The sequence below is a fragment of the Engystomops pustulosus genome, chromosome 5 (genome assembly GCF_040894005.1).
Source record: "Engystomops pustulosus chromosome 5, aEngPut4.maternal, whole genome shotgun sequence".
Taxonomy (NCBI): domain Eukaryota; kingdom Metazoa; phylum Chordata; class Amphibia; order Anura; family Leptodactylidae; genus Engystomops; species Engystomops pustulosus.
In genome coordinates, this window is record NC_092415.1 from 40,218,732 (window position 1) to 40,232,379 (window position 13,648).

At 40.2% G+C, this 13,648-nt stretch overlaps 1 protein-coding gene across 4 annotated transcripts in view; it reads left to right on the forward strand.

Annotated features, from left to right (window-relative positions):
* STAU2 (staufen double-stranded RNA binding protein 2) overlaps positions 1-13,648 on the forward strand; it is a 166,287-nt gene that overhangs the window by 53,953 nt on the left and 98,686 nt on the right. For all 4 annotated transcript variants that reach the window (XM_072151706.1, XM_072151708.1, XM_072151707.1 and 1 more), the window contains 2 exons: positions 3,113-3,272; positions 4,540-4,644. In XM_072151706.1, the coding sequence (XP_072007807.1) occupies positions 3,113-3,272; positions 4,540-4,644 (265 nt within the window). The remainder of the gene's footprint in view (positions 1-3,112; positions 3,273-4,539; positions 4,645-13,648) is intronic.

The window sequence follows — 13,648 nt, forward strand, 5'->3', positions numbered from 1 at the left end:
GGATGTTGGTTAAGCTGGGATGAAGCAGAAGTTATCCTGCTATGGCAAGTCCTATAGATCATTTTTATTTGAGATATTCCATAGATTTGCCCTTTCTGGAAGTTCTTTCTGTAGGATCAGCGCACCGGTAATTTTCCATATGCCACATTCTTTTATGGGGCAAAATTCTAGTTGTTCAAACTTTTATTTCTATTTTCTTGTTTGAAGATATTCCAAAAAAAATTCTTGTATTCTTGTTTCTGGTGTGGTTCTTGGTTAATATTTTGTTATGACATTTAATGTACTGTATTTCTGGTTCACCATTGTATCTGCATTTGCCAATTTCCAGGAGTCACATGTTCTTGTGTACAACTCTTAAGCCAAGGGGGTCTTCATATGTTTTATGCAGTTTACAGGGATATCCTCGTAATTGAAATAAATGGAGTCAAGAGTTTTTTTTTTCTTTAACCCTTGCTTTACTATACTCCCAGACTGCAATAATCATTTGTAAAGTGTCTTTAAATACGCTTTATTGATAATCCTTGGTGCAATTACAGCAAAAAATTTTGAAACTAAAATCACTGGGGCAAAAAACTATTTTGACTGGATCTACAATTATAAAATATACAGTTTCGACTTACATACAAATTCATCTTAAGTAAAAACCTAAAGAACCTATCTTGTATGTAACCCTGAAACACTTAAGTTACGGATACTTTTAAAGAGTCAAGAGAATTACAAGCTTTAGGGCCTCTTCATCAAGCATATAAGGAGGAAAATGTATATGAATAGGGTAGTAATTTATTTAAACTACATTTATATTTCTTCTTAATTGTAAAAGATAATCCACAATAAATACTACAACAGGACATTACACAACAGTTAAATTACCGCATACAAGGGAGTGTGTTTAAAAATGCAGCCGCCTCATATTGATTGATTGGAGTCATCTTGCTCGAAGTCCACAGGAGACGTTTCTACCCATTACTTTCATTGTCTGCATTGTTTGGTTTATATTGAGCGCCTCTGATTTGGGTTTGATTTATTTTATAGCTGGAGAGTTTTGGATTCTTGTAATAATGCTAGCAGATGTGGGAGGGAGGTAAATGGTTTTCTTAATGTCAGTCGGACAAGACCACATGTGTAGACTTATCTTTGTAATGAAATGCTGTAGGATATTAGAGTTTCATTATATACAGAAGGGGTTCGGAAGAATTTGAAAAAATCCTTTTGGGTTTCTGTCCTGTGGTGGATTATCATAATTACAGTATGTAAAGAAAATTAAAGAACATAGGATTATAAGTCATATCCTCTATAAAATTAACAGCAATGAGAGAAAACCACATCCATGAGTGGATAATATTTGCCTGAACTTCATCTCTGATTAATAACTCGTATCACTCAGCCACAATTCATTCCACTCAAACGAAATTCTAAATTCTCTTCATTTAGAGGTGATTTTACCCCAGTTAAAATTCATAGGGATGAATAGAAATAAATGTTAGAGGAAAGGGGATACAGTTCCACACGACCAGGATTTTTGATGAAAATCGTTCTCTGTGGTATCCACACTTTTGTTCTCGATGTCCTTCCTGGTCATGTGATCAGGACAACCAGTGCAATACTGATATTCATCCGGAAACAGAAGAATTTGACCATAACCTGGATCGATTAAAAGAAATCTACCAATGGGGTAGACACAAATAAAACTAAATACACTTCCTGGTTGCCCTTTTTTCACAGACTAATATGCTCATTAGCATTGGGAGCTCCTTTGGACATCACCAGTAGTTGTAGTGGGGGAACCGATAGATGTAATTACAATATAGACAGTTTGGTGGTAACACTGGGCCCAAACCTTCTAGGGGACCCACCCAAACCAACCACCAAGTTTTATACTACTCTACTCATTAAATATTTTCCTGCTCTTCCGACCATGAAACCGGAGATTCAAAGCAGCAGAAGGGACTCATCCTCCAATCCCCAAGAAGCTGATTCTAGTACCATATGTAGGAAGTGATTCCAGACTCGTAGAGGCTATAATATTCATACAACCCAGAGTCCATGTATGTAGGAGGTGTGTTTGGGGAGTATTGGTGACCATTTGTGAATTGCTTTTAGCTTTTCTATACTCACTGGATAATTGGTGTTTTGTTCACTTCCTCCGTTTTCAGGATCCTTATTTGTAGGATTTTGGTTTCTAATGTGTTGGAAGTTTTTCAAAGGCCAAACCTTTTAACTTTATTTTTGTGATAAGTCTAGGAAAACTAAGGGACAGATTGTTGAGAGCCCACGAAAAGAGGTGTCCTAGAAAACTTTGAGAAAAATCTAATCCTTACATTCCCAAACCTCTGTAGCTTAGTTCTGACTAAAGGTTGTTGATGCCCAGGGCATGTAAAGGGTAGTCTGTCTTCAATATTCTGAAATGAGAAATTGAAGCTATTATGAAGTATGTACTAATAATAATTTTATTATTATTTATTTTTTTTATTATTTTCTTTATTCATAGAGCACCATTGATTCCTTGGTGCTGCTCAATCAATAAGAGATTCACATACATTACATTAAGACCAGAACAAATGCAAGTACAAAACTGCAGTGATCAGGAGACAACTGGAAGGAGGACCCACAATCTATACGGGAAGGTAGATGGAGAGAAGTGGTGAGGGAGCAGAGCAGTGCAGTTATTGTGTATTGTAGACAGGGGCGTAACTTGAGGGGGTGCAGAGGGTGCGGTCACAACGGGCCCATGAGGCCTAGAGGGCCCATTTAGTGTATCTTTCCTATATGAGAAGTGTAGTACTATAAATAATACATTATAGTTGGGCGGCCTGGCACGCATTTTTCCCTGGGGCCCAGCAACTTCAAGTTACGCCACTGATTGTAGATTACGTTTGAAGGTTTGCAACACTGAATATCTACTCTTTATTTAATAATTGGCAGTTAATAATTTTATGTAAAGTAGAACTTTTGCATAAGAAGTCTAATGTTAGATTAAAAGTAATAATTAAATCTACTTGTGTTTGCAGGTCTTGTCTGACCACCACTTATTACCTCAAACTAGTGCTAAAATCTGCTGCTGGCAACTCTTATGTTCTGCATCAAGTAAAATGGATGTTTGTATGTATTCTAGGTATCTTTGCCCAATGCTTAAGACTTTTTACGTTCAGCTAACTGTGGGAAGCAGTGAGTTTTATGGAGAAGGAAGAACTCGGCAGGCAGCAAGACACAATGCAGCACTGAAAGCTTTGCATGCACTGAAGAACGAGCCCATACCAGAGAGGTCCTCAGTGGTAAGTACCGGGTGGTGCCTGTGGTCTTCAGATACTTCCATGGAAGCTTTTTTTGCTAAGGGATCAAGCACATTGAAATAGACATCTTGCCCTTGTCCTTCTAAGAACTTTCTTTTCCTGCAATTTATGTGTTAGTAAAGTGAATTACAGTTTTAAGTACGTTTGCATTTTACATATGTAGATTAATTACTAAAGTAATAAGTGTTGATGGAGTCACCGTAGTAAAGACACCGCCCTATTCTGTTTCAGTAACTTGAAGTGGTGTATTTCTCTAAAGGGAACCTGTCACCAGGTTTTACTTCACTAAATTACTAGTCCCCTCAGGTATGGTATGAATTGTCCTATCTAGAATTTTCCTTTATCTCCGGTTCTGTAGCATATTTCTAGGTACCAGAAGGTATGGCCACCTAAAGTCATACATCCCCTGCAACCACTCAACTTGACTTGTCTCATGTGCAAATGGGGTGAAATGAGTTATATTTGGCAGACTTCGGGGGAGATTTTGCATAGAAGAGGGAACTGTAGAAAGGACATTTCATACCCTACTTGAGGGTGCTAGTAATTTAGTGGGGTAAAACTAAAAAGTGTATTTTTTTTGTTTTTACCAAACAGCCCAAAAATTGGCCCATCCAAGCATGAGGTCTCTAGACATTTAAAGGACATCTATCACCATTCTGGTTACGAGCACGAGTTATAGGACAGTCTAACACCCCTAGTGGTGAAAGATGTCCTTTAATATATGAATTCGTTTTTTTACTGTCATCTAAGAGAGAACCTCCTCCATGGTTTAAAAAAAAACAAAAAAAAGTTTTCACCCTTTTGGTTATATTGGCATTTCATGGCTGCTCCTATACTCCTCTAAGCTAGAACGAGCTGCTAGAAGACCTGTGACTTTTTAGGTTTTAATGAAATATGTACAAAGTCCTTGCTCAACATTTTGACTGAAGATCTGTTGTGATCACTAACTTAGTTTATTGGTCTATTAGCGAAAATGTTCCACCAGTTTAATAAATACACTACATGGTTTAGGACAAGAAAATTCTCAAGTATGAGGACATCTGATGTTTCATATTTTTTGGGATATACGGTGTTGCTTTTGAAGGTCCATACCAGGCCTCTTGATGGCATATTATAATGTGTGACTACCTTCATCCGATCCCTGGTTACTCACGCTTACTATCAATGAAGCATTTTTTTCAGTGAATATTTTAGCACAGATCCAATTTTTTTTGTAAAACTTGGTGTTTTTTTTTTTGTACAAACGCAGAATGGCGAGACCAAAACCCCCGACCAAGATAAAGACGCCAACAAGTCCGAAATCAGCTTGGTGTTTGAAATTTCATTGAAGCGGAACCTGCCTCTCAGCTTTGAGGTAAGACCCCCGGCTACACACGAGACCCTCATGTCTGTCCTCTCTTTACCATCCATAGAAATGCTTTATATCCCTTGGTGAGAAAGAAATTCCCTAACCTACTTTCTGAAATATATTAACCCTGCATAGGATAGTGCCGTAAACCTCTATGTAGCCATTACCTTTTAGCTATAAAGTGAAGGATGGTAATGTGTTGGAATTTATAAGTACATTAAATGTCTATGGCTTTCTGTCAAGACACATTGATTTTGCAGTTGTATGCATATACCATGATGCAATCGTCAATGGAAGTTGCCCTGTTATGAGGTAATGATTCAGTATGTGTAATCAGCAGCCGCCCATAAACTATTCCTGAGGGAAAACACTGTCTTAAATATACTGAATGGACAGCCAAGGCAACATTATCCTACTACAGCTGTTGTTTTATCTTCCGGACTGAGAATTTTTAAATCCGAGTCCGTAAGCTGGCTGGATTTCACTGTCCAAACACAGTACTGAGAATGGGACTCCAAGCATCATATTTAATGCAAGGAGCCCTTTCTGAAATCATGATTACAGTTCAGCACTGTTTTGTGGGGAAGAAACGACTCCTTCCATCATATGTAACTACGAGTCCCGTCCCTGGGACTGTCTTTGGTCCATGGAATCCGGCCAGTTCCTGGTCTGGTATTCACAGACAGAGCACAGTGACTTGTCTGTGGCCTAATAGCTTAAATAATTAGGTTTTAGAATGGATACCTTGGGTCTAGTGTGCAAAAATAAAATATATGATTGAGAATGGTAATTTTCCTTCATATACAGCATATACTCCAGTATAAGCCAAGTTTTTCAGCGCAAAAAATGTGCCTTACTCGGCATATACTGAAGTCTATGAGAAAACCCCCCACTGTACTTACCTTTCCGATGCTCCCCCACAAGTCCTCTTCGGTCTTCTGAAGCTCCAGCTCCGTCTTTCGGTCCGTGCTGCGTCGCACATGCCGGGGGTAGGGGGCTGCTGTCTATATACTAGAGGGCTGCTGTCTATATACTAGGAGGCAGCTGGCTATATACACTAGGGGGCTGCTGGCTATATACACTAGGGGGCTGCTGGCTATATACACTAGGGGGCTGCTGGCTATATACACTAGGGGGCTGCTGGCTGTATACACTAGGGGGCTACTGGCTATGTACTTGGTGTAGGCTGTGATCAATACATTTTCCAGCCCTAAAGACAAAAAAAAAGCAAAATCCGGCTCACCAGTCAGACGGCTTCTTCCAGCGCACGGGCATAAGGAGATCCCCCATGGACTCGGGGCAGTAGCACATATATAGAAAGAACCAGCGCTTCAGAGGAACGTAGCGTTGAAAAATATTATTCTTTATTTACCTCTTTAAAAGCATATAAGGTGGCAGAGTGCACAACACAATGGTAACACAGGAAAATCCGACGCGTTTCGCTCAAGTGAGCTTAATCATGGATACAAACACAGTGGAATCTTACCTCCATTTAAACTCCGCGCTTCCTCTGCCGCGTGTGACGTCACGATCACGTGTCCGAATCACGTGACCAGACCAAGCGGCCACATGACCAGGCACATGACCGGGACAGACCCACCTCACCACAGGAGAACAGACGCGGTAAGTTAAAAACATAATTATATTTATAAAAACAACCTAAAGAGGATACATGGGATAGGGAATAATAGTATAAGTATAATCCGATATTTAATGTGGCAGAATAAAGAATATTATTCCGGACCCTACAGCTATGATCCTACTCTTCATGGAAATGATGGAATTTGGAAAAAATGAGGGCAAGCTTTTCTGACCTTGAATGTGAAACTATTTGGTTGTAGGTCTCTAGGAGCAATGTGTTTAAATCTATTTATTATTAGGTCTCTATGAAAAAGACCGCTTAAGGACCCGTACTCATTCATGACTATATGAAATCCGATAGTACAATACGGTATTCTTACCCAAAAAGGCATACGTGGTAATCACTTAGTGATAAATAGAATATGGCATGTCTTATATACGAGGCGCTTGAAAAAATCTCTACAATACAATATTTATACCCAAAAAGATACACATACTAATCTCTTGGTGATACGGAATGGAAAATAGTATGTCTTGTATACAAAGCGCAAAGAAAAATAACCTTATCGCATATACCCTCAATAACATAGAATTAGATCTTGTCTTAAGTTCAATCCCAGAGGTTGTGTGGTTTTTAACACAAACATCCAATAGGTTTCCCTACTCATTAATTTCTTTTTGAAATCCCCACCTCTAGTGGGTTTTTTTACTTTTTCTATACCCATCCATTTAAAGTGGCTCGTGTCCCCCTGATGGTACTCCCGAAAATGTCTGGAGGCTGCAGAAATGTTGGTTAGGTTTACATTCTTAATGTCTGAAAGATGTTTTCTAATTCTTACTTTAAGTGGGTTTGTTGTACATCCTATATATTGTTTGCTACAGGAGATGCATGTAATGAGATACACCACATAGGAGGTATTACAATTAATGAATGATTGAATGTCATAAATAGTATTAGTCACACATGATGTAAAAGTTTTAGCTATAAGAATGTAACTGCATGTTAAACAACGTGTATGTCCACATTTGTGGTTCCCCAGATGGTGCAACCAAGAATACTTGGTTGTATTTGTTTCGTTATAACTGAAAAGGCTCGGTGACACCATGGACCCGATAGTAGGTGCTTTCCTAGAGATGAACCTTACTCCCTGTTTGAGACACATCTTTAAATTGTTATCCTGTTCCAAGATGGGCAGATATTTGGCTACCACTTTTTTAACTTGGTGGAACTGATTACTATAAGTGGTGACAAAAGATATTGGATTTTTGTCCCTCTCTTGTGTGTTGTCATACTGTTTATCCTTCAATAGGGTGGACCTCTGTGTTTTATTAATTCTTCTTTTAGCCGAGGACAAGCTTTTAGGCTTGTATCCCCTTTCTCTAAGTCTCTGCTCCCAATCTATCAAATGTTGATTAAATACGTCATCCGTAGAACTGTTCCTACGGATGCGGATTATCTCACCAAAAGGAATGTTGTCCACGACGTGTCTGGGATGACACGACGTGGACAGCAATATTGTGTTGCCTGATGCTTGTTTACGGAAGGGGGATACTACGACTGCATCACCCTGGCCTTTTATGGTGACATCCAAGAAGTCTATGCTGTTGCCCCCAAACTGATGTGTGAATCTTAAATTCATGTCGTTTGAGTTCAAAAAAGAAACAAAACTCTCAAATTCTGAGGGAGTGTCATTCCAAACCCACAACAGGTAATCTATATAGCGACCAAACCAACCTATAGATGACCTGTGTGTGTTCCTATCCCCAAAAATATATTGTTTCTCCCATTGTATCATGTAAATATTAGCAAGGGAGGGGGAGAACTTCGCTCCCATAGGAGCCCCCTCCACTTGCAAATAATAATGGGAATTGAACATAAAAAAATTATTTTCAAGAAGGAATTCTGTTGTCATCAGAATGTACTCCCTTAATTCTGGGGAGTAAGTACTGAACTCCTCCAAATGTTTAGCCAAATATATCAGAGCTTTGTTGTGGGGAATAGACGAATACAGGGCACAGACATCACACGATGTCCAACTAAGTGAACTGTCCCACTTAATAGCCTCAATTTTTTGGAGTAGGTGCTTAGTATCACGTAGATAGCTGGGTGTAACCCAAGTTAGCGGTTGCAAATAGTGGTCCAGCCAGTCCCCCAGTCTCTCCCCAAGGCCCCCAATGCCCGCGACAATAGGTCGGCAAGGCGGGGGAAACACCCCTTTGTGGACCTTGGGGAGAGAGTGGAAGATCGGCATGACGGGGAACTCCACAAACAAATAATCTCTTAGTCTGTCATCCAATATCCCTAAAGCAATACCTTCCTCCAAATGTTTTGATAGGCTGGTTTGACAGCTTCTAGTTGGATCAGAGGGAAGTTTGCGGTATGTTGTAGGGTCATTTAGCATATCTTCATTGATCTTTTTATACAGGGATGCGTTCATGAGGACTATCGAGCCCCCCTTGTCCGCATTCTTTATTATTAGATCTTTATTATTTCGAAGATCTCGTAGGGAGATTCTTTCCGAATATGTCAAATTTTGTCTTCTTGGTAAACCATTGCATTTAGATTTGAGATCGGTCAGCTCTCTCTCCACGAGATCCTGAAATTTATCCATGTATTCAGACCTGGACATGAGAGGGTAGAAAGTGGGATTGTTGGTTTTAAATGGTTTATCTATGAGATCATTTGTTACTGACGATTCGTTAGATAAGATTTTGAGATCAAAAATAACCGTTTGATCTCTAAAATCCACCATTTCGTTGTTGGTTTCTGACTTAAAGCTAAGTGTGTCTTCTAATGCAGAAGTGGCTAGTGACATGTCCGCCTCTCCCATATGATCTTCCCCCTGCTGTATGGTTGTTTTATTCATAAAGTGATTTTTCACCGTCAAGTTCCGCACGAATTTATTTACATCTAGCAATGTCCTATAGAGATCAAAGTCTTTTGAGGGAGAAAAGTTGAGGCCTTTACTTAAAACCTTGATATTTTCTTCCGGAATAATGTAGCTTGAGAGATTCAGGACTGAGGGTCTTAAGTCCGTTTCTTCGTTTGTGTTGGGGCTCCTCTTCTCGTCTTCATTCTTTCTTTCTCCTTTTCTTGCCCTGTGTTTTCTACCAGCCCTCCTGCCCCGTTTTTTGAGGCTGAGTTGTTACGGTTAGTTGTTTGGTCGGAGGCATCATCAGAGGGACAAGAGGAAGAGCTGTTAAATGACTCCTCTGTTTCGGAGAAGCTTACATGCGGTGGATTTTTGCTTTTTCTATATCTCCTGCTCTGTTTCTTTTTTAAGATAGATTTAGGCGTGTTTTTTTGGTCTGCACGGAAAGATCTCCAAGTATATACCTCATTATACTTGTAGTCCAATAGGTCCCTATCGAACTTTTTCTTTTTCATTTCCATGATGTTGTTCTCCATTTCGGTCATGCTGGATTTTATCTCCTGCTCCACCTTTAATAAGTCCTCAGCCGATGACAACTCACGCAATTGGTTCTTAATATCCTCAATTTCCACCTTAATGTTTTTCAGTGAATTTAGTTCCTCCTGGACAATCAAAGTCATAAGTTTCTCAGAGCATTCGCTTAGGGTTTGGTTCCAGGTTTCTAAGAATAGGTCAGAATAGATTGTTGTGGGCATTTTCTTAATGCGCAGGCCACGTGGGATCATTTTTCTGTTTAAATACGATGTCAGGGTTTCTGCATCCCACCATATTTTGACCTCCTTGCCTAGAAGTCTTTCCCAACGACCTTTTAGGATGATGTGTTCTTGTGTCTGTATGCCAGCACTACCTTCAGTATTAAATGGCATTGCTGCTTTCTTTTTGCGATCATCATAACTATTTGTGTGGATGTCGCTGGTGGCTGTGGCATCATTCACACCTGGTTCCATTGTGTTGTTGTATGCACAAAAAACAAATATCTCGTATAATTGAAAGGTGTAGAGTTTATCTACAAACACTGCCAGACAATAAAGAGGAATTTTCTGAGAATGGGAGCAACGGATAATAGTCCATGTAACTTTGGCACAAGCACATAAAGACAAAAAAAAAGCAAAATCCGGCTCACCAGTCAGACGGCTTCTTCCAGCGCACGGGCATAAGGAGATCCCCCATGGACTCGGGGCAGTAGCACATATATAGAAAGAACCAGCGCTTCAGAGGAACGTAGCGTTGAAAAATATTATTCTTTATTTACCTCTTTAAAAGCATATAAGGTGGCAGAGTGCACAACACAATGGTAACACAGGAAAATCCGACGCGTTTCGCTCAAGTGAGCTTAATCATGGATACAAACACAGTGGAATCTTACCTCCATTTAAACTCCGCGCTTCCTCTGCCGCGTGTGACGTCACGATCACGTGTCCGAATCACGTGACCAGACCAAGCGGCCACATGACCAGGCACATGACCGGGACAGACCCACCTCACCACAGGAGAACAGACGCGGTAAGTTAAAAACATAATTATATTTATAAAAACAACCTAAAGAGGATACATGGGATAGGGAATAATAGTATAAGTATAATCCGATATTTAATGTGGCAGAATAAAGAATATTATTCCGGACCCTACAGCTATGATCCTACTCTTCATGGAAATGATGGAATTTGGAAAAAATGAGGGCAAGCTTTTCTGACCTTGAATGTGAAACTATTTGGTTGTAGGTCTCTAGGAGCAATGTGTTTAAATCTATTTATTATTAGGTCTCTATGAAAAAGACCGCTTAAGGACCCGTACTCATTCAGTATAAGCCAAGTTTTTCAGCGCAAAAAATGTGCCTTACTCGGCATATACTGAAGTCTATGAGAAAACCCCCCACTGTACTTACCTTTCCGATGCTCCCCCACAAGTCCTCTTCGGTCTTCTGAAGCTCCAGCTCCGTCTTTCGGTCCGTGCTGCGTCGCACATGCCGGGGGTAGGGGGCTGCTGTCTATATACTAGAGGGCTGCTGTCTATATACTAGGAGGCAGCTGGCTATATACACTAGGGGGCTGCTGGCTATATACACCAGGGGGCTGCTGGCTATATACACTAGGGGGCTGCTGGCTATATACACTAGGGGGCTGCTGGCTATATACACTAGGGGGCTGCTGGCTATATACACTAGGGGGCTGCTGGCTATATACACTAGGGGGCTGCTGGCTATGTACTTGGTGTAGGCTGTGATCAATACATTTTCCAGCCTTGGCTTATACTCAAATCAATAAGTTTTCCCAGTATTTTTGAGTTCAAATTAGCTACCTCAGCTTATTGTCGGGTCGACTTCTACAGGAGTATACAGGTAGTTCCCGGATCACTGAGATCACTGGAGTTCTGGTTCATGCGCTCTCCACTGCACTGCCGTCTGCTGCCACTCACTGTGACTGTGGATGTAGAAAGCGTCAGTGAGTAGCAGGCAATAGGAGGTGGGGCTGTAGAAGGCAGAGGGCGTGGCAGACGTGTTAGCGGAGGTGTGTATTAACCAGTGAAGCCAGAGCCAGGAGGTGCTCTGGTAATGCCCCCACAAAGTCTAAATGCCTCATTTACATAAAATGTAAATTAACTTGTAAAGCAAAGGGAAACCAATTTTATAACAATATGGGGTCATGTGGGATTCACTGAGTTTGGACCAATAGGAGATGCTCTCTTTTTGGGAAAGAAAAGCAGGATTTATATACATTTCACAGTTCCATCAGGACAAGAATTTGGGTTCGTTTGAGGAACTGAAGTTGAGAAATCAACTTTTTTTTAACCTCTGGTGGGGTTTTTGGTAGCAGTAAAAGGGTAGGATGGATATATATATATATAATTTTATTTTTTTAGAAATGATTGTGTTATTGTTATACATTTTATATATTGTATGTAACTGGAGAAATGTTTTGAAAATTAAATCCCCCCAAATGTTCTGGATTAAATAACTTATGGTTTACCTCTACAAACCAGTCGGCTTTGTAAAATTCAGGGAATCTACCATCAAAATGAATCATGATAAACCAGGGACAGTTACCCATAGATCCAGGCACCGTGACTGTGGTAATCTTCTTATATTTGTTATCCATGGCCGTGTTCTGTCCACAATAAATGGTCTAAACCCCCTATTATATTTGGTGCTACGTTTTGTGAAGTTTTTTTTTTTACGTGTTACATAAAGTGTAGTGTTCCCATAAGCCGTTGCCACACTGGTTGGCCTGTGCATAGCAGAGAGCTCTCTGCCAGTATTGACTGACATGTTATTTACTTCTGACAAAGTTACAAGAATCCAGGTTCTCGGTACAGACTTTGGGAAGCTGCCGGGTAATGCCAGAGGACAGGGAGAATGTGGTTCTCTGCTTTTTGCTTCTTTCTTTGTTACATACTTGAGAAGACTTCAGCATTCAGAATACCTGAGGCTACATACCGTGATTGTGTTTTGTGTTGGTCACACCTTAAATATTTTGATCACTTATTTTAGTTGTTGTGGTTGTTTGATTTCTTTATCTCCATTTTTAAAAGAAACTGGTCATGTAGATTTAGGCCCCAAAACAACTGGTAATCCAGGACCGTGACAGGATCACATTGATGCCCTTTTATACTCCAGGAGATTCGGACTTATTCAGAAATTGGTCATTGACTGCTGTATTCAAATCTTCTTTCAGTAGTCACAGGGGCTGAGAAGTGTCACATTGGGATTTCTTCTCCCAGGGTTGAATAATTTCACACAGGACTTGTATGTCTTCCTATAAGCTACCGTTCTCCAGCTGCCACCCAGTAGTTGGTCTGTGATAATGCACCTAGCCTTTCAGACCAGGAGAAGAGATGCCAGGGTTACTCCCATCACCCCTGACGCCCCATTACAAGTCAATTGATGGAATACAGAATTTTAAGATTTTTCAGAATGATGAAAACCTCAGAATATGGATGTGCACCATTGTCTTTCATGTTAAGAGGTGGTTTGTGGGACTAGGACCTACTTGGTGGACTATATTATGCCTTTTCCTGGTCACTAAAACCACATGGATGAAATTTGAGAAGTGCTGGCACCATGGCACAGCAATGCAATGGCTCTACAACACCCAGAGTTCATCCCTGAAGTGGAGTTGGGCTTTAATGTGAAATGAAATCAAGAGATTAATTAGGTTATTAAGGGTTCAAGCAAAAAGGAAGCAACCAAGCTGGCCAGCACTTTGTTTGATTAACGATGACATATTTCAGTAAATCAGACAGTATTAATAGGGCCACTAATGACATCATGTCTTAAACCAACTCGCATTATGTATTTAGGCAGAAACCTGCCAAGATTTGTCTTTCAGGCCAAGGTCCATTTCTGTATTAAGGCCGCAGTTAATCAGCGGCATCGTCATAGATGACACCTATGGAGATGACATCATTTTGTCTCAAGAAGAGTTTCATCTAGAGTCTTCTATTCTAACTTTGAAGCAGGAGATTGGGTTTGTCGTGTAAAATTTTTTTAAAGGGCAGTT